The sequence below is a fragment of the Hyperolius riggenbachi genome, chromosome 4 (assembly GCF_040937935.1).
Source record: "Hyperolius riggenbachi isolate aHypRig1 chromosome 4, aHypRig1.pri, whole genome shotgun sequence".
Classification (NCBI taxonomy): domain Eukaryota; kingdom Metazoa; phylum Chordata; class Amphibia; order Anura; family Hyperoliidae; genus Hyperolius; species Hyperolius riggenbachi.
In genome coordinates, this window is record NC_090649.1 from 415,069,188 (window position 1) to 415,090,019 (window position 20,832).

General features: G+C 41.6%; 1 protein-coding gene across 5 annotated transcripts in view; it reads left to right on the top strand.

Annotated features, from left to right (window-relative positions):
* The window catches only part of BCL11A (BCL11 transcription factor A), a 229,438-nt gene that overhangs the window by 35,880 nt on the left and 172,726 nt on the right, over positions 1-20,832 (top strand). For 2 of the 5 annotated variants that reach the window (XM_068232415.1, XM_068232412.1), the window contains exons 1-2: positions 4,770-5,502; positions 10,508-10,834. In XM_068232415.1, coding sequence (XP_068088516.1) covers positions 5,448-5,502; positions 10,508-10,834 — 382 coding nt within the window. In that variant the 5' untranslated portion in view covers positions 4,770-5,447. Of the gene's footprint in view, positions 1-977; positions 1,095-1,226; positions 1,307-4,769; positions 5,503-10,507; positions 10,835-20,832 lie in introns of those variants that run through there. The other 3 variants (XM_068232413.1, XM_068232411.1, XM_068232414.1) reach the window with 3 other exon arrangements.

The window sequence follows — 20,832 nt, forward strand, 5'->3', positions numbered from 1 at the left end:
AGCCTGAAAAGGAAAAAAAAATTGTGCTTAGTATAACGATTGTGATTTATAGACGTTTCTGCAGGAAATGGCATATAGAATCCGAGAGATCTCACAAAACGTGTCATTATTTGCATATCACAGTTCCAGAAAATACAGGTTATCCTGTATAAGAGAGCCTTGAATGATATTTCAGATGATTTTTCAAAAACTTTCAGGACTTCCTCAGAGAATGGTGTACATAGGAGATAAATTTGGGGATCGTGGGGTTGTTATTTTACCGTGCACAGCTGACTTCCTGGTAATCCTATAGATATACTTCAGACAGCCTCTCCTCAGCCAGAGATGGCGGATAACATCAGAAAACACTCAGCTATACAAAAATATAAAATATACTAGTATTATTTAATAGAGCAGTAAGCCATAAAAAAATTTGCATAATGTACATCTGTGAATATCAACCAATCACATTTTACCTTTCATCAGGTAAGTGAGCAAAGGCGGTTGTGGATTGGTAGCTGCTGAAATATATCACACTCTTCTCATTAAAATATCTAATACGTCCTATGCGCTCACCTATGTAAATTATAAGTTACCATTATTAATAAGTTGCTGTCTGATTTGCAGAATGGGTAATACTTCCTGCTAATGATCATCAGAAATGACAGAAGTTTTCGAGGACTAGTACTGAGCTATAGTAAAAGACATAGGCTGAGGGCAATAAGGCATTGCTTGCGTACACGTGAGAAATGTGGCAGTATGTATACACAGCTTACTTTGAAGCGTGCGGTCGGAAAGTCACCTCTTTGGTCTTAACGGGTGCATAATAATAAATAATTCTACTGTAACTAAGTGCTCTTGAATTTATTGTGAATTTTGTTTAAGAAAATCAATATAACAATGCAATTTATTGATTGAAAATAACCACTGAAGGGTTTTTCCATAACCTCCCCTTGCATTTTTAAACTTATATAATTAATTGTTTTTTTTCATCGTAGATGCTACTCCATGTGGTCTGAGCCTTTAGCACAATGCATACATTTCCTTCCGTGTGTCATCTATCAGTATACCTGTGCATAGTACAATCCCAGCTACAGCATGCATACATTACATTGGTAAGTCAGATTTGTCTCACTGACTTTTCTACCGATTACAATCTCTAGACAGCTCACCATACGACGTTTACCCGAATCGCGATAGGAAATAAGGATTTGAATGAGACTTCTAAATGGAATTTTTATTTTTAGATCGTTGCAGATTTCTGTGATTGAGTGATGATGTTTGCAGCCTGTCTATTTCAAGGTAGAAAGCCTGAATTGAATACAAGGTAAATTAAACTGATTTTATGCATCTAAAGTTTAAAATGTTAATGGCCTATAAGCAAATAAATACATATATATTTATGGGTATACACATCTACTGTATATTTGTATTAATGCTAAAATGCAATCAGAGGCAGTGACCACTGATAGTTGCATAGGTCTATTGTATTGAACATTTTTTTCCCAGAGTCCTTTTCTCTGACCATTGATTGTAGGCCTAGGGATATGTTTTCTCTACAGGGACGCTGGGGTGTTTAATCGCGTAAGGAATTAGATGATGAACAGTATTTAAAAGAGATTTGGAATAAAGGTTTAGGACACTTGTTACTGATAAATCCTAGTGTTAGATGATGCTAAAATTGGAGAATATTTAGTCCTTTAGATTGTAAGCTCCAATAAGTCAGATGCCGTTCGGTTTTCCTTTGGTTAATCTTAGTAGCGACTATAAACTCTTAAGATATTGCTGGCAGCACTGTGTAAATTGCTGGCACTTGCGAACGCATAATAGCAACAGTAATCAAAGGAGTCTGATAAAAACCCACGGAGAGATCCTAACGAGATAAAATGATCTCCCCCCCAAAATTCCGTCACATCTTCTGGAATCATTCCCGACCCTCAACACCAAGAATTCGTAATTAACCCCTCGCTTGTCCCAGGTTCACCATAAAGCGATGCTACCAGGGAGAATGTAGCTGAATATACGTGTTATATCTGAGTGGGGCGAGTAAAGAGACATTGACATATGCACAATATATGACATGAAGCCATACCTTCCAACTCCTCCCCCTACTGTGAATGTAAACACCCATCCCCCCAGCACGCACTAATGCTAATGACAATAAATAATGCAGAGTTGGAAATTATAAATTCAGCGTTATGCCGATTTAAGGAAACCCGGCGCATAAGCCTTTCCTAATGTATAAATGTACTTATACACATCTTGGAATGATGCTACCCAGCTCTGAATAGAAAGCAGGTTCGGTCAGTCCTCCGGATCATCCCTATTTGTATGATCTATATCTGCAAATTAGAAGTAACAGATTACCCAGCAAGCTCATGGTGAACCAGAACTCCTAGGAGTGTGTATAAGGGGCCTCTTACCGAAATGTTAAGCAAGTCTTCTTAAAACAGAAGGCATTTGCGATAATTCAGGTTTGTTTTGCAAATTAGAAGTAACAGAGGTGGAAAATGTTTGGTTTGCGGATCTGAAAAGTTCTGGACTGAATTTTCGAGACAGTTACGCCATGCGTCGAAGAACTCTCTCGCCTGCTGGATCCGCTACTTTGCCTCCTGCTCACCAGATCTGAAGAATTTTGTTAACCTGGCTGAGAAGTTTTTTGTTTTGTTTTTTTTTCTCCGGCAGATTGTGCTAGGAAGTTCTCTGTTTGAGAATAAACTTCAGATCCTAGGGGGTGCTACTGCTGGAACGACACAGCCTCTAATAGACAGGGATTTCTGCCAGCAGCAACTTGTGTGTAGGATTCAGGCAGTGTCTTATTTCCAACAGCTTCTCTGCACATTCCTTAATAAGCTTCTTCAAAGCCGTCTGTGCCCCCAAGACAAAGTCCTGTCAGCAGAAACAGAGCTGCAGTTTACTTTTCAATATTTTCTTTATCTTAGTGTACCTATACAGTTCACAAACACAGAATAGCTTTCACTGTCGGATCAAGGCAGTTATTTATGTTGTTGATTTCCTCTTGATTATATACCAGTATGCAGTGGCAAGCATAGGTTGTGCCTATTTTTTTGTTTTTCTGCAGTGGCAAGCATAGGTTGCACCTAATTTTTAGTTTTTCTCTACATTTCCTTAAAGGGACAACTTTTTATAGTCCTTCACTAAAATAGTGACTTTACAAGAACAATGAATATTTTATCGGCATGAGTGAGTTTTTCTACTCACAGTTCCTATTTTCTGCCCCCTTTTTTCATTGAAGAAGAGGCAAAACAATAGTACAATACAATAAATGCAAATATATTAGTAAGGAAAGCAATTATCACTGTGGGCAAATAGCATAATAACATCAGAAAGTGTTATCAATCATTTTTCTACCCCTCTTTTAATCCCTGCCATAGAAGGACAATAGTTATAGGCAATAGTTCCATAAACTGTCACTTTGCTGTACTATGCTGGGGATAGAGGTGTCGTTCATCTGGAGAGAGAATGTAGCACTGTGGGAACCAGCATGTGATATCTCATGTTAAGTTTTTGGCTCCTGCTATTTTCAGATTTTTTTTTCTCTCCCCTACTGGTCAAGGCTAGCCTTTGAACTCCTGTTCATTTCTTTTGAGTTACCTTTGTTTGTTTGACCACTTGCTGGCTTTACCAGTTACCTTAAACCAGTTGAACTCTGCCCTTGTTGCTTGTGGCCTTCCAGCTATAGAATCTTATGTCCTCCCTGCTTCATTGTCTGCACATACCTATCTCTCCTTCCTTAACAACTCCTCCCCCTCCCTCTGTGTCTTAACCCCTTGTGTTATGCAGCAACGTATAGCAACTATAAAGCATCCTTCCTATATTATGAGCTATCTATCCATTTATCTATCAATCTGCAAATTCTGACATACACACACACAAATCCTAACACACACACACACACACACACACACACACACACACACACACACACACACACACACACACACACACACACACACACACACACACAAATACTGACACACACACGCACATACACATTCTGACACACACACACACACACACACACACACAACACACACACGATATATAGAGAAAATTATAAATAACTCACACATATGGGTAGCACGGTGGCATGGTAGATAACCCTGCTGCCTTGCAGTCCTGGAGTCCCAGGTTGGATTGCTGGTCAGGACACTGTTTAGGTTTGCATGTTCTCTCTTAGTCTGTGTCAGGGTTTCCCCTGATCACTCTGGTTTCTTCCCACTTCCACAAAAATACACTAGCAGGTTAATTGGCTTCCCCCATAATTGGACCTAGGCTATGATCATGACATTAAGCTGAGACCTCTTTCATTATTAATTATTCGGTGCAGTTTGGAAAGTGCTGCAAAAAATGTCAGCACAGTGCAAATATAGATATATAATAATAATAATAACAACAACATATTACTGTATATAATGCTATTGAATTACTTTTTGCAACATGCAGTACATATAACTGAAGTTGCCCCACAAAATACTTGCGCTGGATAATAAAGTTTAAAGTGTTGTATACTCCTCCTTTCACAGAGCGATTTTTTTTTATACAACTTTCTAACCCCTCCCTCCTCTTTTTAACTTATATTAATCTGTCAGTTCCCATCTGGAAACTTTTTGTTTTATGCTCCTGTAGGTAGCAGCTTTTTGTTGTGTTTTATGTTCTTCTTGTACATCATTGACCCCAGCAGCTTTTTAGAACACAGCATCATCCTGTGTCCCCCCCCCCCCCCCCCTTGCAGATTCTTCCCAGTGCCCCTCGCATGCAGCATGTGAGCATTTGTTTGGATCTCACAGGGTTGGACGTATAGAGTGTGTTTATGTGATAGAGGCTGTGATCTCTTTTCTCTGTGCTATCTCCACAGCAGGATCAGATTCCAGCTCAACATTGTGCTTCTTTATTTTTTTTCTTCCTTTCAATAAGCAGCAGCTTGTGTCTAGCCCCATCTCTCCTCACCCTCCCCCTTGTACTGCGAGTGCCCTCATTCCCACCCCCTCTCCTTCTGATCACTGTCCATTGGCTTGCCCGGGTCTGGTTTTCCTGTCCAGCCCCTTATGAGTGTCCATTGGTGTTGCGTTCCCTCCTCCTCTTCTCTCCCCCCTGGCCCTGCCCATGTTTTGTATGTCTCTGTCCATCCAGCTCCTGACGTTCAAGTTTGCAGGGACGTCACGTCCGCACTTGAACTTGCAGCTCAGGGGGGCTTTTGCCATTTTTTTCATTTCTCTCCTTCTCTATCTCTCTCTCTTCTTTTTTTTTCACCCCCCTCCAAAAAGAAAAAAAAAAGGCATGACGGCTGTCCCACAATTCATCTTCCCTGCACCATCTTTGTATTATTTCTAATTTATTTTGGATGTCAAAGGCATTTGATGAAGATATTTTCTCTGGAGTCTCCTTCTCTCTAACCCTGCTCTCCCGATGTGAACCGAGCTCTCGCAAGCCACCCACCAACCAACATGTCTCGCCGCAAGCAAGGCAAACCCCAGCACTTAAGCAAACGGGAATACTCACGTAAGTAACCTCGCTTAATCCATGCTTTTTACCTGCAGCCAGACGTAGCCTCACAGATGTTTCCTGCAAAGGTGAGGAAGAGATTTTTTTTTTTTTTTTTGAGAAAAGTAATTTCATCTTCAGGTAACAACTCTCACTTTCTGCTACTTGGTACAGTAGAAGCCAAAGACTTAAGAAAAAAAAAATGAAAGAGGAGAAAGGGACAGAGGTTGTGGTAGTAAAAAATGCCTGTGAAAGGTTCCACACTGGACATTTGACAGGAGATCATGCAGGAATCAAGTCAAGCGTGCATGTCAGATAGAACTAAAGGCAGCAGACGAGGCACAAGGCAGTCCTTTGAAATGCAACTCTTCTTTATCAGTAACCCTTGAGGTGCAAGGTTGAGCAGGAGATCAGTGCTCTGTGGTTGGCATGAAGCGAGGCGAGCTGAGGGGCTCTGTGTCTGCTCCCTTGTGCTGCTCAGTGTCCTGCTGTACGGTGCGGCTACATAGAGAGCCCTGTGAGAGCTCAGCACACAGTGTGTGAACTGCACGGGGAAGGGCTGATGGTTGCAGGCAATGGGCTCTTTCAAAAGGAAAAAAAAATCTCTCTCAAACTCTTCTTTCAAAACTTCTCCTGGTTTGCAGCTGGCAGAGGAAATCCCTTCCGCTCCCTCTCTCTCTCTCACTCGCTCCCTCTCTCTCTCTTTTACTATTTTTTGGAAGATTTTCAAAAAAAGTGGAAGTGGATTTTGATTGGGAAAAATCCTCGTGTCTGAATGTTTACAAGCACCGCGTGTGCAGAGCTTCTTGCCAACAACTGAGACAGGAAAAGCAAAATAATCTCCAGCAAAGAAAAAAAGTCAGCAGTGTGTGTGTGTGTGAGAGAGAGAAAGAGAGAGAGAGGAAAAAAAAAAAAGATATGAAGAGGCAGATCTCCTGTCGAAGGAATCAAATTGACTGTTGTGTGAACCTATAAGATTAAAAAAAAATAATGCTCAGAGGGCAGTTTGTATAAAATGATTGTTTTTGTTGTTTTTTTGTAAGGAGCCCGTGTGGTTTCCAGTGATGGCTGTAGCAATGAATGAAATGTGAGCATCGTGTTGTAAAACTTGCAGTGTAAAATGACCGTACGTAACATCACTGTCAGTCCTGCATGAACCATCTACATGTATGTATTCTTAATGGCGTCCGTGTTTTTTTCAAAGCAGCCCTGGAATGCCCAGGAGCAAACGTTGAGGTTTTTGGACTATTTTTTTTTTTTTTTGTCCAGGAGTTTGACGTGTCCACCTGACAGGTCACCCGCTTTCCCCAGAGCTCCATCCTCCATCCCTTCCAGTCTCCAGATATTGATCCGCAAGATAGGGGAATTCATTTTTTTTTTTAATCGAGATTCAGTACCGCCACGTTTCCTCGATGGATCTGCCGTGGTTTTATAACACTGTAAAATATAGGGGGAATTTGAGACACACCAGCAAAGGTACAACATAAATAACTACATATGACCCTATAGTATTCTTTCCCCTATGGGACTCTAGTAGGTTCACTTACGATTCATTCTTGAATTATAGTCTTGGGCATCACTCTAAGCTTAAGCCTCAAATAAAATGTAGGTTTATGGTTTCTTCCTCCTCTGTTATTTTTGCTCTTGTCTACTTTAATGTTTATTTCTGGTATTCCTCCCCCCCCCCCCCCCCCCTCTTTCCCCATTGCCAAGGAAGCTCCGGGGGACTTGGTCGACAACATGAGGTTTCACTTAAGACACGCTTTGTGATACCAGACCTGACCGCTAGGGAGCAGAGAGAGATCAGGAAACATGTACAAACTTGAACCTGACCAGTTCAACATATATTCCTACATTTTCATAATTTGTTTTTCTTCATGGTGGGGGGGGGGGGGGGGGGGGTGTCGGAGAATGGGAAGCACATTTTTCCTCCTTCTCATTTCTTTGTCCATATCGACAATTTATGTTGCTTTATTTAAATGAGGCAATGCGGACCATGAATTAAACTACCTTGAAAAAACTACGCCCACTGCTTCTTGGCACTCTGGCGGCTGGTCACGCTTTTTTAATCATCTATACATGTGTTAGCATAAGATACAAGCTCTTCAGTCATATAGAGGGAAAGTGGAGTTTTTAAAAATGAATAAATAAAAGCAGAGCGTGTTTTTTATTTTAATGTTACATAATATTACCTGGTAATATATCTCATTTTACAATAAGGCCGTCCTTCAGTAGAGAGACAGAAAATCTTGATATGCTGGCTACAGTTGTATGCCTTGCTTTATTTTACTAATAAAGGGGCAATCTGTTTACGTTCTGAGTTTGGATTATGACAAGCTTCAGTTCTAGACGTTTGCATTCGCTTTAAGTTTACATTGTTCTGTTCTCTATTAACTCCGATGAAGGGAAGCAAGAAGTCTTGTGTAAGTGGGGGAGGGGAGGGAAACAGGTTTTTCCTAAAACAGAGAGGTTCCTTGTTGACTGTCTGACATGTTTGCCTTCTATCCACGTGTTTGGACAGAGAGAGGAAGAGGGAGGGATAGAGCCCTCTGTTCAAGCTCCCATTGTGCCATTATTATTTGAAAAGTTCACATCAAAAACACTAGCTGTCCGGGCCGAGATCTTTATTATTTTTAGTAAACCCTGCACTAGTCCGGGCGTAGGATAACATTATTATTATTATTGTGCTAATCGGTTCCGCATTCAGCAATCAGTGAGAAAGTACAAATGTTTCCTCCCAAGAAGAGAAGGAAGTTCAGTTCCAAAATACAATGAATTCAAATAAGTTCAGAGTGTCTAATTTATTTCAATGTCTCTTGCCAGTCCATACTTTAGTCCAGAGTGTGTTAATATCCCCTGTGTTATCCACGTAAGATGGTTTTCTAACAAGTCATGGTATTATTCAGCAATTCCTGCAGAGACCTCTTAAAGTGTTAAAGTACGTAAATTGAACACGGAGCCCATGTTTATTGTGTTACTCTACATTGTATACACGACTTACATGTGTGTAAGTGGCAGAGCTGTCACCCATGGACTCAGCTGTATCTCATTTTAATAATAATGACAGCGTGAGATAATGAAATCATTTCCCCGCGCCATTGCTATACATCAGTCGCCAAATATATGCGTTTGTACGCCATGTTGATTGTACTTATTTATCAGGATGTATTCCCAGCTAATTAGGTATAATTTACATCGAGTGCACCGGAAACGTTAAGGTTATGGATTTTTATATCTGTACATCTGATCATCTTGTTATTTTCAAGAACTCTGCCTCCTATAAAATTAATTAGGTGAAATGTGGAGGAGTAATCAGCTACCTCTGAATAACCACTTCATTTCCTGGTTTTGATTGTAATTCAAGCTGGTGACGGCATTCAGTAGACTTTTGCCTATTTTGTGCGGCTGTCTTTTTAACTATTCCTAAGCCTCATCAGAATGCCCAGATCTCTGAAGACCTGGCGATCCAGAATGCCACCGAATTTAAGCTTATTTTTATCTCGACTATGGATTTTACTTTAAACCATTACAATTCTGAGGTGAGAGATCCTCTGTGTGTGTGAACCGATATGTGAGTCATTCATTAACTTGACTCTATAGTCTACCTAATTGTGAAATTAATTCACCTCGGCCTGTCAATAAAATTCATGTACTCTACTGCTGTTGTTAAACATCTATTCATTACGACCTGGAATTGAATAATCATACTTGGACAAGACGTGAAGAAGAGAGGTATAGGATTGTGGTCAGATGGACCCTCTGTTATGTTAGGGATGATTTAAAGGTCTGTAGTCCTGCAGGCAAGGGCTTCTGGGAAGGCAGACTTTGTCCTAGTTGAGGCTCAGGTGCAGGAAGGTAGCATTCATATGTCTTTCATATTGCTCAGCTGGGAGCTACTCTAGATCTCCCCCCTTTAATATTCACTTTGCGTGGGGCTGAAATAAATTTAACCTGAGTTCAGTAGATTCTTGCACTTTACCGAGATCTATTCCAATAGTCCGCCGCCAAATTAAAATCTATTTTTTGATTCTCTGTGGCTTTAAGTTCATTAAAATGTGAAATTGGCAGCCTTCTTAAGAAGGTCAGAGTGATTAACTGTTTGATAGTTGTGTTGGGCACCCTGATATTTTCAAAATGGGTTTCCTTTGTGCTCTAATTGACGTTGTGGTGCCACCATTGTCTTCATGTGACAAATTGCAGGACACTTTTTTTTTTTTTGTGTTCAGATATTTTTTTTCATCCCTTTTTTAGCTTGATAGGATATTCATCTATTTGCAAAGGGAAATATTTTCAGCAAGATGCTTTCTAGTAACAATGAGGTTCAGACACTGCCTGTAGGTTTCATTGGAGGCTTTTTTTTAGCCTCCTTATAAAATGACTTGGAAGTCCATGCAGACAATCTGTCAAGTTTGACAGCTCGAGAATAGGTATTTCAAGTTTAAGGAATAGAGTCCTATCAGCTGTTATGAAGTGTGGCATTCACTTGACCACACTGACTGCTACATGATGGCGAAACATGAAAGTAAACAAGTCCAGAATGTATTTTTAAGAGACTCTCTGTCCATTTTGGAAAAAAACAAAATGGTAATTGGTGCTCTCATGTTGATCACTCAGAAGTATTCAGTGGAAGCACTTAAGGCTGAATTCTGCTGAGTCCAATATTTTACCCCCTTTCTTTATTATGATTCACACACAGAACATGTCAGCCTCCCTTCCTTCATTCCTGTGACAGCTACAAATAGTACTTTGTGCTATGGGCAGTGTAAACAACAGGGTGAAATCGGTTTTCAGGCACATTCTACATAGGTGTTTCTTTTTACATTTGCATGCAATCACAACACAATCTTTGAAAATCTCTCAATGACAATGGAGCAGGTTCTGGTTAAAACTTGGTATTTTCCTTGTGTTGTGTCTGAAATCCACAAGACGTAGCGTAAGCATTGCTTGTGTATTGTGTTCTTTTTTTAATCTCCTTGTATCCCAGAAGAGCTTATATAATTTCTTGTGTTTTTCCAAATTGCAGCCGAACCTGTCGAAGCCATTTTAACAGACGACGAACCAGACAACGGCACATTGGGAAATGGAGAAGGGGATCATGACCTTCTTACCTGTGGTCAGTGTCAGATGAACTTCCCATTGGGGGACATTCTTATTTTTATCGAGCACAAACGGAAACAATGCAATGGCAGCCTTTGCTCAGAAAAGGCTGTGGATAAGCCACCCTCGCCTTCGCCAAGCGAATTGAAGAAAGCGTCCAATCCTGTGGAGGTTGGCATCCAGGTCACGCCGGAGGATGACGACTGTTTGTCAACGTCATCGCGGGGAATTTGTCCGAAACAGGAAAATGCAGGTAAATCAAATGGGAGGACAGCATGTGTTGATCATTACCTCTATAAATACTTTTTTTTGTTCTACAAAATAACATTTGACCCCGGCACTGCAATGTTATCTAAGAAAATCGTTTCTGAAATGACACCTGCAGTGAATTACTGTTACTCCAAAGTACTGTGTGTTTTAGGTTTTCAGGTAAAACAAAACTTTTCAATCATCTTAAGGCTGATTTAAAAAAAATACAAAAACAAAACACCAGCAGAGTGTTCTCTTAAGAGAATCTGCAAACTTGTGCGTCCTGTTAGATTCTTTCACTTAGACGAGGCAAAGGTCAGCAATGGTGTAGACAGTAACCCCTAGCAACCAATCATATTTCACGTGCATCGGGTGACACTGAAAAGTGCGAGCCGATTGGCTGTCGTGGTTTACTGCATTTTTACACGTTGCTCTTTGCCCATTGAAAGTAAGCAACCGAGTCTTATTTAAATCGTCAAGTCATTTTCCTTTTAAACATAAAGGCATTTAAATACCTGGGTTTACCTTCCTATGTAGTGGCTAAACAAAAGAAAAGGATTCTTTAAACCTGCTAGGAAAGGACTTATTTTTTTCTCTCCCCCAAGCGAGTTCTGCAAGGGTTAAAACATGTTTCAGCTAGCCTTGGATCCATATTGGCTGTCAGCATGCAGACTGTAATTAAACACAGCCCCATGGCATAGTGACACCCCTGACCTTGACTTTAAGATGCCATTTTCAACTGGCCAGGCCAGAGTAGCGAGGGCAGTTGCTGAAGCGCACAGACATGCTTATTCGAAAAGTTTAAGGGCATGTTGGAAATTTCAAAAGGTTGGTTTGACAGGAAAGGCCGCCTTCTGCAGCCTGTCTCTTCAGCCAAATGATAAATGCCTCTCTGTGCCTTCCCATACCTCTGATGTGGCTTTGACAGATGTGTCTTTATTTTCTTTGTGGCTTCGTACAACCACATTTCATGAAGAGAAAAAAAAAAGAGCACTGATTTTTTTTTTTTTAACAAAATCCAAACAGATATCACATATCATTGAAAGGCATCTAAGAAACAGCGACTCGGTTTACTCGCTGTTCCTTTTTGAATCGGCACTATTTTCCTCTCACGAGCTGATGGACTTTTCATCCTCCGCGTAGCCCGAATGATATTCTGGAAGTGATGCAGTTCAGGAGTTGCCGTTTTCAAGTCCAGACCAACCTCATTCCCCAGAATAGGTCACCAGTGTATTAGTCTTTATGAGATCCCCTCTCTTTTGTATCTGTTGTTTTAACCTTTTAGACACAGACAATGAAATGTGAATTGACTCGCAGCCCAGCACCGTATGAGAGAGAGCTCTGGGTAGTGTATTTAGCATCAGGTCACCGTGTGTGAAAATCAAACAGTTACATCCTAATGCGGCTCCCTCTCCCAGCTGCAAGATGGATGGCATTGTGAGATGCAGGGGAGCCTTGGCATGGGCTACCGGCTCCTGTTCCGCGGGGGAGACGTGTGCCCACTCTTCCTGGGTGGCAGAGTTATGGGGAAATTAATCTTTTACTGGAGCTCCTGGCACCGTGTAGCTCGGGATCTCTTCCAGAGTGGAAAACTTTTGCATCAGGCTTTTTGTATTGTGTTTCCCTAACCTGTCCTCAAATCCCATCAACCGTTTTACAGATGCTACATTAAATCACTCAAGCTGGGTACACACCATGCAATTTTTACTTCAGAGTGATTGATCCGATCCATATTCAGATCTGACATTGATTGGCTATAATAGAAAGTTAGCATTATTATTATTGTTTAGTATTGATATAGCATTGACATCTTCCACAGCTCTGTACAGAGCATATTGTCTTGTCAGTTAACTGTCCCTCAGAGGGGCTCACAATCTAATCCCTACCATAGTCATATGTCTATATATCGTGTAGTGTATGTATCGTAGTATAGGGGCAATTTAGGGGAGGTTAAATTAACTTATCTGTATGTTTTTGATCGTGGGAGCAAATCGGAGTGCCTGGAGAAAACCCACGCAGACACGGAGAGAACATACAAACTCTATGCAGATAATGCCTTGACTGGGACTCAAACCAGGAACCCAGCTCTGCAAGGCGACAGTGCTAAACACTACCCCATAGTGCTGCCTAGCAGAATACACACTTATAGATAGTGATCGAAAGGACATACACACAGAACGATAGCCAGTAAAACAAACTATATTTTTCTAGCCTGTCCAATCTGTTTCCGATTGAAAAAGAGGTTGATTTCAAGCTGGAAAATCGGTTGCAATCAGTAGGCTGTACACATTTTTTTTTGGCCACATCCAATCTTTCTCTTGATTGGAAGTAGAATCTGAAGTAAAAATTGCATGATGTGTGCCCACCATAAGAATTTAAAAGTGGCCATAAGCTTTGTAGATAATTACTGTGATTGACTTTACCTGGAATCTTCTGTAGCCCTTAGAATCCGTTCACTTCTGATCGATATCAAGGACTGATCAGTCAAAAGTACAATCATGCAAACTGGTTATTTTTATTAGTTATTATATTTTATTTAGAAAGCGCCTACCTATTACTCAGCGATGTACAATAAATAGGTAGGTGGATGACAGACCTGGATTTGTAAAATGTACAAATTAGGCCACAGGTGGAGAAAAGAACCTTCCCCCAATTTTAGGGTAGCAAGTTTGATTGATTCTAGGCGCACATGCATGAAAACCTGATGTAAACAGCATTGCTCTTTATAGGGTGATTTGCCTTCAAAATGATTATTCGAATGATAGTTTCTATTTGGTCGTAGAAATGATCACTGGAAGATTTGAGAGTGTTTGGCCACTGTAGCTGAGATTATATGCCAAGCATGCCTCGTGGGTGAGGCTTCAGCATGGGCTTGGGAAACACTTCTACACCATGTGACAGATTTATACTTACATTACTCTTACTGGAAAACTTTGCAGCTGGCTCCTCTGTGTATTCATTTAATAAACATGACTATATTTCATGTGAAGTGATTCACTGAAGGGGTGCACTTTCTACCAGCTTAGCACGCTTGTCTTTACATCTAGTTAGGTTTAGCTATGCCCTGTGTTTGGATCGCATGCATAAAAGTGGCCAAAGGCCCTGCAAGTCCAACAGCATGAAAGATGGGCAGCTTTAGGGCACTTTCATATGCGATTTTCTAAAAAGGCAATCGTAGTTATGCTGCATTTTTCTTGCGTTTTGATTGAGGCCAACATAGTGAAAATTGCAAAACGAGAATCGCAAAATGCGTTTGAATTGCGTTTTGTGATTTTTGGTGTGAAAGAGCCCTCAGAGAACTATTCCCATTGTCAGAAGACATACCTTAAGGCTGATACACACAATGTAATTTTCTGGTGAGATAGATTGATCAGTCAGTAATGTACAGCATGTCTGATATGCTTCCGTTCGAGAAAGGGATCGATCAAGGGATCAGTACTGCACAAAATCGATTCCCTTTCTCTATCAAACGCAGGTGGGACATGCTGGAAATTATCGAAGATCAGTCTATCTAACATGAATGGTGTGTATCTGGCAGGTGAGGTCAGGCTGGCTAATCAGCTTATTTGAATATTTATGAGATTTGATACACCTCTACCTGTAACCAAATTTGATCCTGTGGCCTAACCTGAACACCTGGTCCGATAAAGCAAAAATATATGGACAGATGACATAGTGGGACTAGTAAACTACCGACGCTGACAGTTTATTGCTGATCTCAAACAAATCAGCTGTGGAAGATGATTTCTATAGACATGGCAATAAGAAAAATTACGTAAAAAAATTGGTCCTACTTGGCCAACTGATTTGGTCAGTGTGTGTGTGAGCTGCTTGCTATTGCAGAATGTTACCATTTTTACAAACAGTTACACTGTAGCATCTGCTACTAGCTCTACACCTTATTTTTGGGGTTGTCAAGATAACCAGAAATATGAGATGCTAGTTAACCAGTCCAGGCGGAAATGACCAGATTGGAGACAGTCTCCTTCCTTTCAGAAATCTTCAGACAGATGCTTCGGCGTAGTTTTCTAGACAAAAACAAAAAACCAATAATGGCCATCAAGTTCACTTTCTTGAACGAACCTCTCTGGACCTTAATCCAAAGGAAGGAAAAAGCCACGTGGGGAAAAGTCTCTTCCTAATGGAATCAAAGAGTCACTGTGATATAATAAATAGCCAAAGCTGTGGATGGAATAGCCTTCAGTGTATGGAAAGCATCCCACCAGTTTGACAAAACTATTTTCTGTTTTTAACATGAAAATTGTGTGGGCTGCTGTTTAACCCCCCCCCCCCCTCTTTATTTTCTGGCAGAAGTACCTGATCATCTCTCGCCCTTTCTCGATACCAGTAGTATAAACAAGGATGCTTGACTGAACTGAGCATCCGTGTTGATACATCCACTGGCGAATGGCAAGCCCTAGGGGCAGTCAGCACATGTAACCGCCCTCAGTTGTCTGTAATCTCTCTCTGTCATTGAGTGAAAACACTTGCAGGGTATTTGGACAAGAAAAAGGATCGTTTATTTATAACCGAATGTAGGCTGTAGATAGGTAAAGAACTGGTATCCTTGTCTTGCTGCTTCTGGCGTGTGTAGAGTTAAGCTTTTTCCCCTCTCCTGAAGGCCAAGTTTCCTGTGACCATTTCCAATTGCTGTCTTTCATTGGAGAGACCTGCAGCAGAAGAGCAGTTCATGATTAATGAAGGCAGAGCTTGGTGGAAGGGATCTGTAGCCTTTATAGAACCAAAGTCATTCGAAATGACCAAATATGGAGTAAGGCTAGAGTGATGTAACATCGTATTTACATATCGGAGAGCTCTGTTTAAAAGACAAAACACAGTATCTGTCAAGAAGGAATTAAAAGCAGACTGCTTGCCATTGTCCCAAACAGGTCACTCGATTGATAAATTCCACATGCTCAGTATGATGCTACTGTACCAAAAAGAGATGTCTTCAGGGGATGCCTCTTCACAGTGTGTGTCAGTCTCACTCATTTATAACTTCTAAGTACATATCATCTTATAAGAAAATGTTAAGCTCATTGTATTTTGTTCTGCCACATCTGAAGCCTGTATAGTTTCTGCATCAACGGCCTTTGATCTATTCATAGTTTTAATCCGGAGATTCTGGTTTATTTAAGACTATTCACAACTAACTTCCTTCTGGGATTACTCTTTACATATCCTTTAACAGGCCAGTTTTGAACTCGCAGTAATCCAGTAAATTATGTAATAGCGGCTATCAGTGCTGAAACAGAGCTCTGCAAAACGCTATCAGGTGCAGAATTCAATCACTATTGAACGTATTCTTCCAAAGATGCAAAGAGGTGTTCCCAAACTAGAATACGTTAGAGTTTTAGTGTGAGATGTACATATAAATAATCAGATCTCAGGAGTCGGAGGTTTCGGCCTGCAGGTATACACTGGCTGACTATAGTAGGTAACTTATTGTGTGTCTGGCTGACTATAGTAGGTAACTTATTGTGTGTCAACATACACATTTAGATTGCCACCCAATGTGGCAAACAGATCAATCCTCTCTGATCTGAATCTAATAAGAGAGGGATTGAATCCCCCTTCCATACACTGTACACAGATTTACAACATATTTTGCCATGAAATCTATTGAGAATCTATCGAACTGCAGCATTGCACTGTTCAATACAGTGCAGCGCTATAGGATGTCGATCAACCACCAATCCCCCGCCGTGTCTGATAAACCTAAATTTGCCATTTTTCTTTCCAAATATCGATCAACATTCTGATTGCTGCAAATTATTATTATTATTATTTAGTACTTATAGCGCTGTACAGAGTATATATTGTCTTGTCACTTAACTGTCCCTGGCTTACAATCTAATCCCTACCATAGTCTTATGTCTATGATTGTATCGTGTAGTGTATGTATCGTAGTCTAGGACCAATTTAGGGGGTAGCCAATGAACGTATCTGTAGGTGGGAGGAAACCGACATGCTCAGAGGAAACCCACTCACACACTGGGAGAACTTACAAACTCCTTGCAGATGTTGACCTGTTTGGGATTCGAATCCGGGGACCCAGCGCTGCAAGGCGATAGCGCTAACCACTACACCACCATTGCACTATAGAGCTTTATCAGATTCTATCAGAGTGATTGAATCTGCCTTGAAAAAATTGATGCGTGTATGGTACGCTTTAAACTTGATTCAACGTCTATTGACAGTGTGTGTATAGCTTGACAAACACTGTACAGTCTGATTGAACGGTTTTCCTCAGCATCTGAGTAGCATGGGAGTCAAGGGCTGAATATATATCTTAACTTTAAAGCTACATACACACGCTTGATTAAACTCAGCCACGGTGGCGGATAAAACCTGAGGCAATAATCTAGCGAGTATCTAGCTAATATACAAGACCACTCCGTTGTTGCCCAACTACGTCTTAGCGGCCTTCAAGAGTAATTTCCTCCCTATTTATCCCTCCTATGGAAAGCCGTTTCGACATCTGCTGCGCTTCCTCCCTCCACCCCCCTCCATAGTGACAGATGTGTTGCTAGGCTACAGGCTAGTGACAGGTCTGTATAGCATTGGGCCCTGAACTGTTTCTGGTGGGATCAATCCCGTTCCCTACTGGGTAATAGTCTGTGTATGTGTGTATGAGGCTTTACATATAAAGTGCCATATACTACAGCACTGTACATTAAGTATGGATAAGATATATATATATATATATATTGCAGCAGTAGTAGTTTCTTAGGCACGAAAGATCTCCATCTTCTGGATAATTAAAGTAAGAAATCAAGGTTTGCATATCACCATAATGTGCCAGGTGTGATTTCCTGTCACTAATTGCCCCAAGAACCCCAGTTATCCTCATTGTAAGGGGGACACCTTAGGATGTGTGTGGAAAGGGCCTCCTCTGTGATGCTTGGCTAGCCTAGTCAACAAAAATAGTCATGTGGTCAAAGGTCCTTGTTGATGCTTCTGGAAATACTGACACTGAGCTGTATTGGTGTTCTTGTAGAGCAGTGCTGGGAAACCTAATAGTACAAGCTGATATTTGCAGGCCTTCTATACTTGGGCGCCACTGAAATGTAAAAGTGTGTTTATGAAGGTTTTTTGGTGTAAATTCTTTTGTAGTGATCAGACTTGATCTTATTTAGGTAGTTCACAGTACAGTGACTGTGGGAAGTGCTGTAACACATAGCAGCCAATCATCCATTACTAACATGACCACAGAAAATTGATAGGCCTCTGTGGGTTGCTGCCATTTGCAAGTAGCTGTAGTTGTAGCATATTGTGCAGCAATTCTTATCCTGCTTAACACTATCACAAAATGTATTTTCAAATGGTGCCTAGAATCCTGCACTGGGAACTCCCATTCCTGTTACTTTGCCTGATGCTCACCATACACAAACCTGTGTATGGTGTTCCATGTAGTTTCTTTACGTTTTGGGACCCACACACCTCATTTGAAAATGATACATGTGGGCTTATGTAAGAACATACTACAAACAGAGATCTGATCAGTAACCAGCTTCCATTGTTTTCACAGTCCCGTGCCATTACTTACACAATTCTTATTTGATGCAGCCATTCCAGATAATTTTCTTTTTGGAAAAATCAGTCATGTGACCCAGAGATGTCTCTAGAAAGCATGAAGCTGGCTACAGAGTGTGTATTCTTCTGCTAGTGAACAGCTCCCACTCTCCATCCCTTCCTATGCTGCTGTTTACTCTTTGTGGCCAGTACTGCAGCTCATCACGGTCTTATCATTATGAGACTGTTGTAGCTGCGGTGGTAGGCGCAGTCTTTTAGCAAGGAGAAGTTGGGTGGGGCCAGATGATCTGTGCTCACAGGGAGAGACTAGCTGCAACCACCTCCCAGCTCTTCTCTGTCTGAATCACATGTGGGATGGGGGTGTGTGTGGGGGGGCCTGGACAGCTTCCTGTTTAGTAAAATTGCACCACCATCGCAACAGGAAGTGAAGCTGCAGATTGCAGCCTGGCAGGTACTTTCCATATAATTATTTTAAAAAGTAATAAAATGAGCTGTCATTGGTGTAGCATTTTTCTCCGGTAGGACTGAAAGCTCATGAGGCTAATGCCATTTTCAGCACAGTCAGTAAGCTACCGTCGTGATGTGTTCTTATCCCAATGATAAACTACTACTACCCCGGTCATAGTCTAGAGCAGGCATGGGCAAACTTGGCCCTCCAGCTGTTAAGGAACTACAAGTCCCACAATGCATTTGCCTTTATGAATCATGACTGTGGCTGTAAGACTCCTGCAATGCATTGTGGGACTTGTAGTTCCTTAACAGCTGGAGGGCCAAGTTTGCCCATGCCTGGTCTGGAGTCTTAGGGAGAAGCCAGTTAACTTACCAGTATGTATAGGGATGAGGGAGGAAACCCTTGTGACACAGGGAGAAGTGAACTTGAGTCCCGAATGCTGCAGGGCTAGAGTGCTATTCACGCCCGTTATGCCACTATGCCAACCTGAGGAAAAGTGAAAACTTGCAATACACAAAACACTGTGTGGTGATAATTAATAAGAAATGTACTAATGTACATGAAAGAATGGGAGGCGTGACTAGGGCTTTAAGGTCCCACTATTATAATTTGATTTCAATGGATTCCGTGGATTCCTGGTATTATATATTTCCAGTTGGGATTTGTACCGTTTTTTCCCCCCCTCATCCTGTGTAATAATTCCCCTGTGTCTCTGCGTCCCCGTCCCTGTGTCCGTGCGTTTGCGCTACTGCGCATGTGGCGCACAGACAGCCATTGGGACAGGGGGAGGACGGGCCAGCGGGCGTGTGTGCGCGTGCGGTGGGCGTGCACATGCGTGCTGACATGGCGGTGACAGAACTTGAGCCCGTTTTTAAACAGGCTTAGGTCAACTAGTCTTTACATATTGTTGTCTCTTCACTTCATTGCTGTTATTTGCTAAGGACCTGGTTCATGAATTACTACTTACATGTCTCTAATATTGAATACTTATTAAAAGTGAATAACTCTTTTATTAATTCATTGACACATCTGATGCTTTCTTCATGTTCAGACTGGATGTCCATGCAGGATTTGGCATTCCTGAACAGGCCACCCAGTATGAGGGATGGCAGTTTACAGGAATTGTAGGAATTTTGTATACCAATCATTATATTGACCAAAGAGCAAAATGTAACTCTCCCCTCCCTCCAATCTCTATAGGACATGCATGTGTGCCTGCTGGAGCCGAGCATGCCTCTCTACAGTGGGCAGCTCGGAAGATTATAGTTGGCTTGTGCTTTGCACAGCACTATTACCTCATTTCAGTTTCTATGCATGAAATGTTCTTAGCTGCGTATTGTATTTGAGTTGAGTAGCTAGTTTTACTAAATATCATCCACCCACACCTGATGCTTAAAGGATAACTGCACTTGCAAAGTCCATTTGCCCAAGCATTTTTCTAAAGGCCCCTGGTACCTGTGGGTGGGGTTGGGGAGTACAGGCCCGTAAACACGCCTGACTAAGGTGGCTGATAACGACCCCCTCAGCCCCTAGGCGTGTGCGTACAGCAGCTGCCAACCCCAACCTGCGAGTGGTCCGCCTGGTGGATCAACTCACCCTAGCGACGGCTGATCGCACTGTCTGCTCCGCTTCCCCACTCGCTGTATGACGACACGTGCCACTCCGTTGCCCCTCCACCCCTGCATAGCAAGAGAACGCGTCATCGACTACATAGCTGACTTGTCTGTACAGGCCAGTCAGCGATCCCTGATGGGCACCATTAGTCTATAAGTGTGTACGCACCTGAAGAGTACTTTAGGCCTAGCGAGTAAAGCAGCCAGAGCCTGTTTTGTTTACCTGTTGTTACTTATGACAGGGTGCACCAGCTTTGGTGAGTAGATAGCAGGCAGCCTCTCTGCAGAAATGAATGGATAGGGTGTCTACTTTCTACTCAGCAGGGTTTCCTAGTGCTGGCTGCCAATGACACTGCATGTAAATATACACTCTGCCCCGTGTTCAGTGGTCTTGGTCATGAG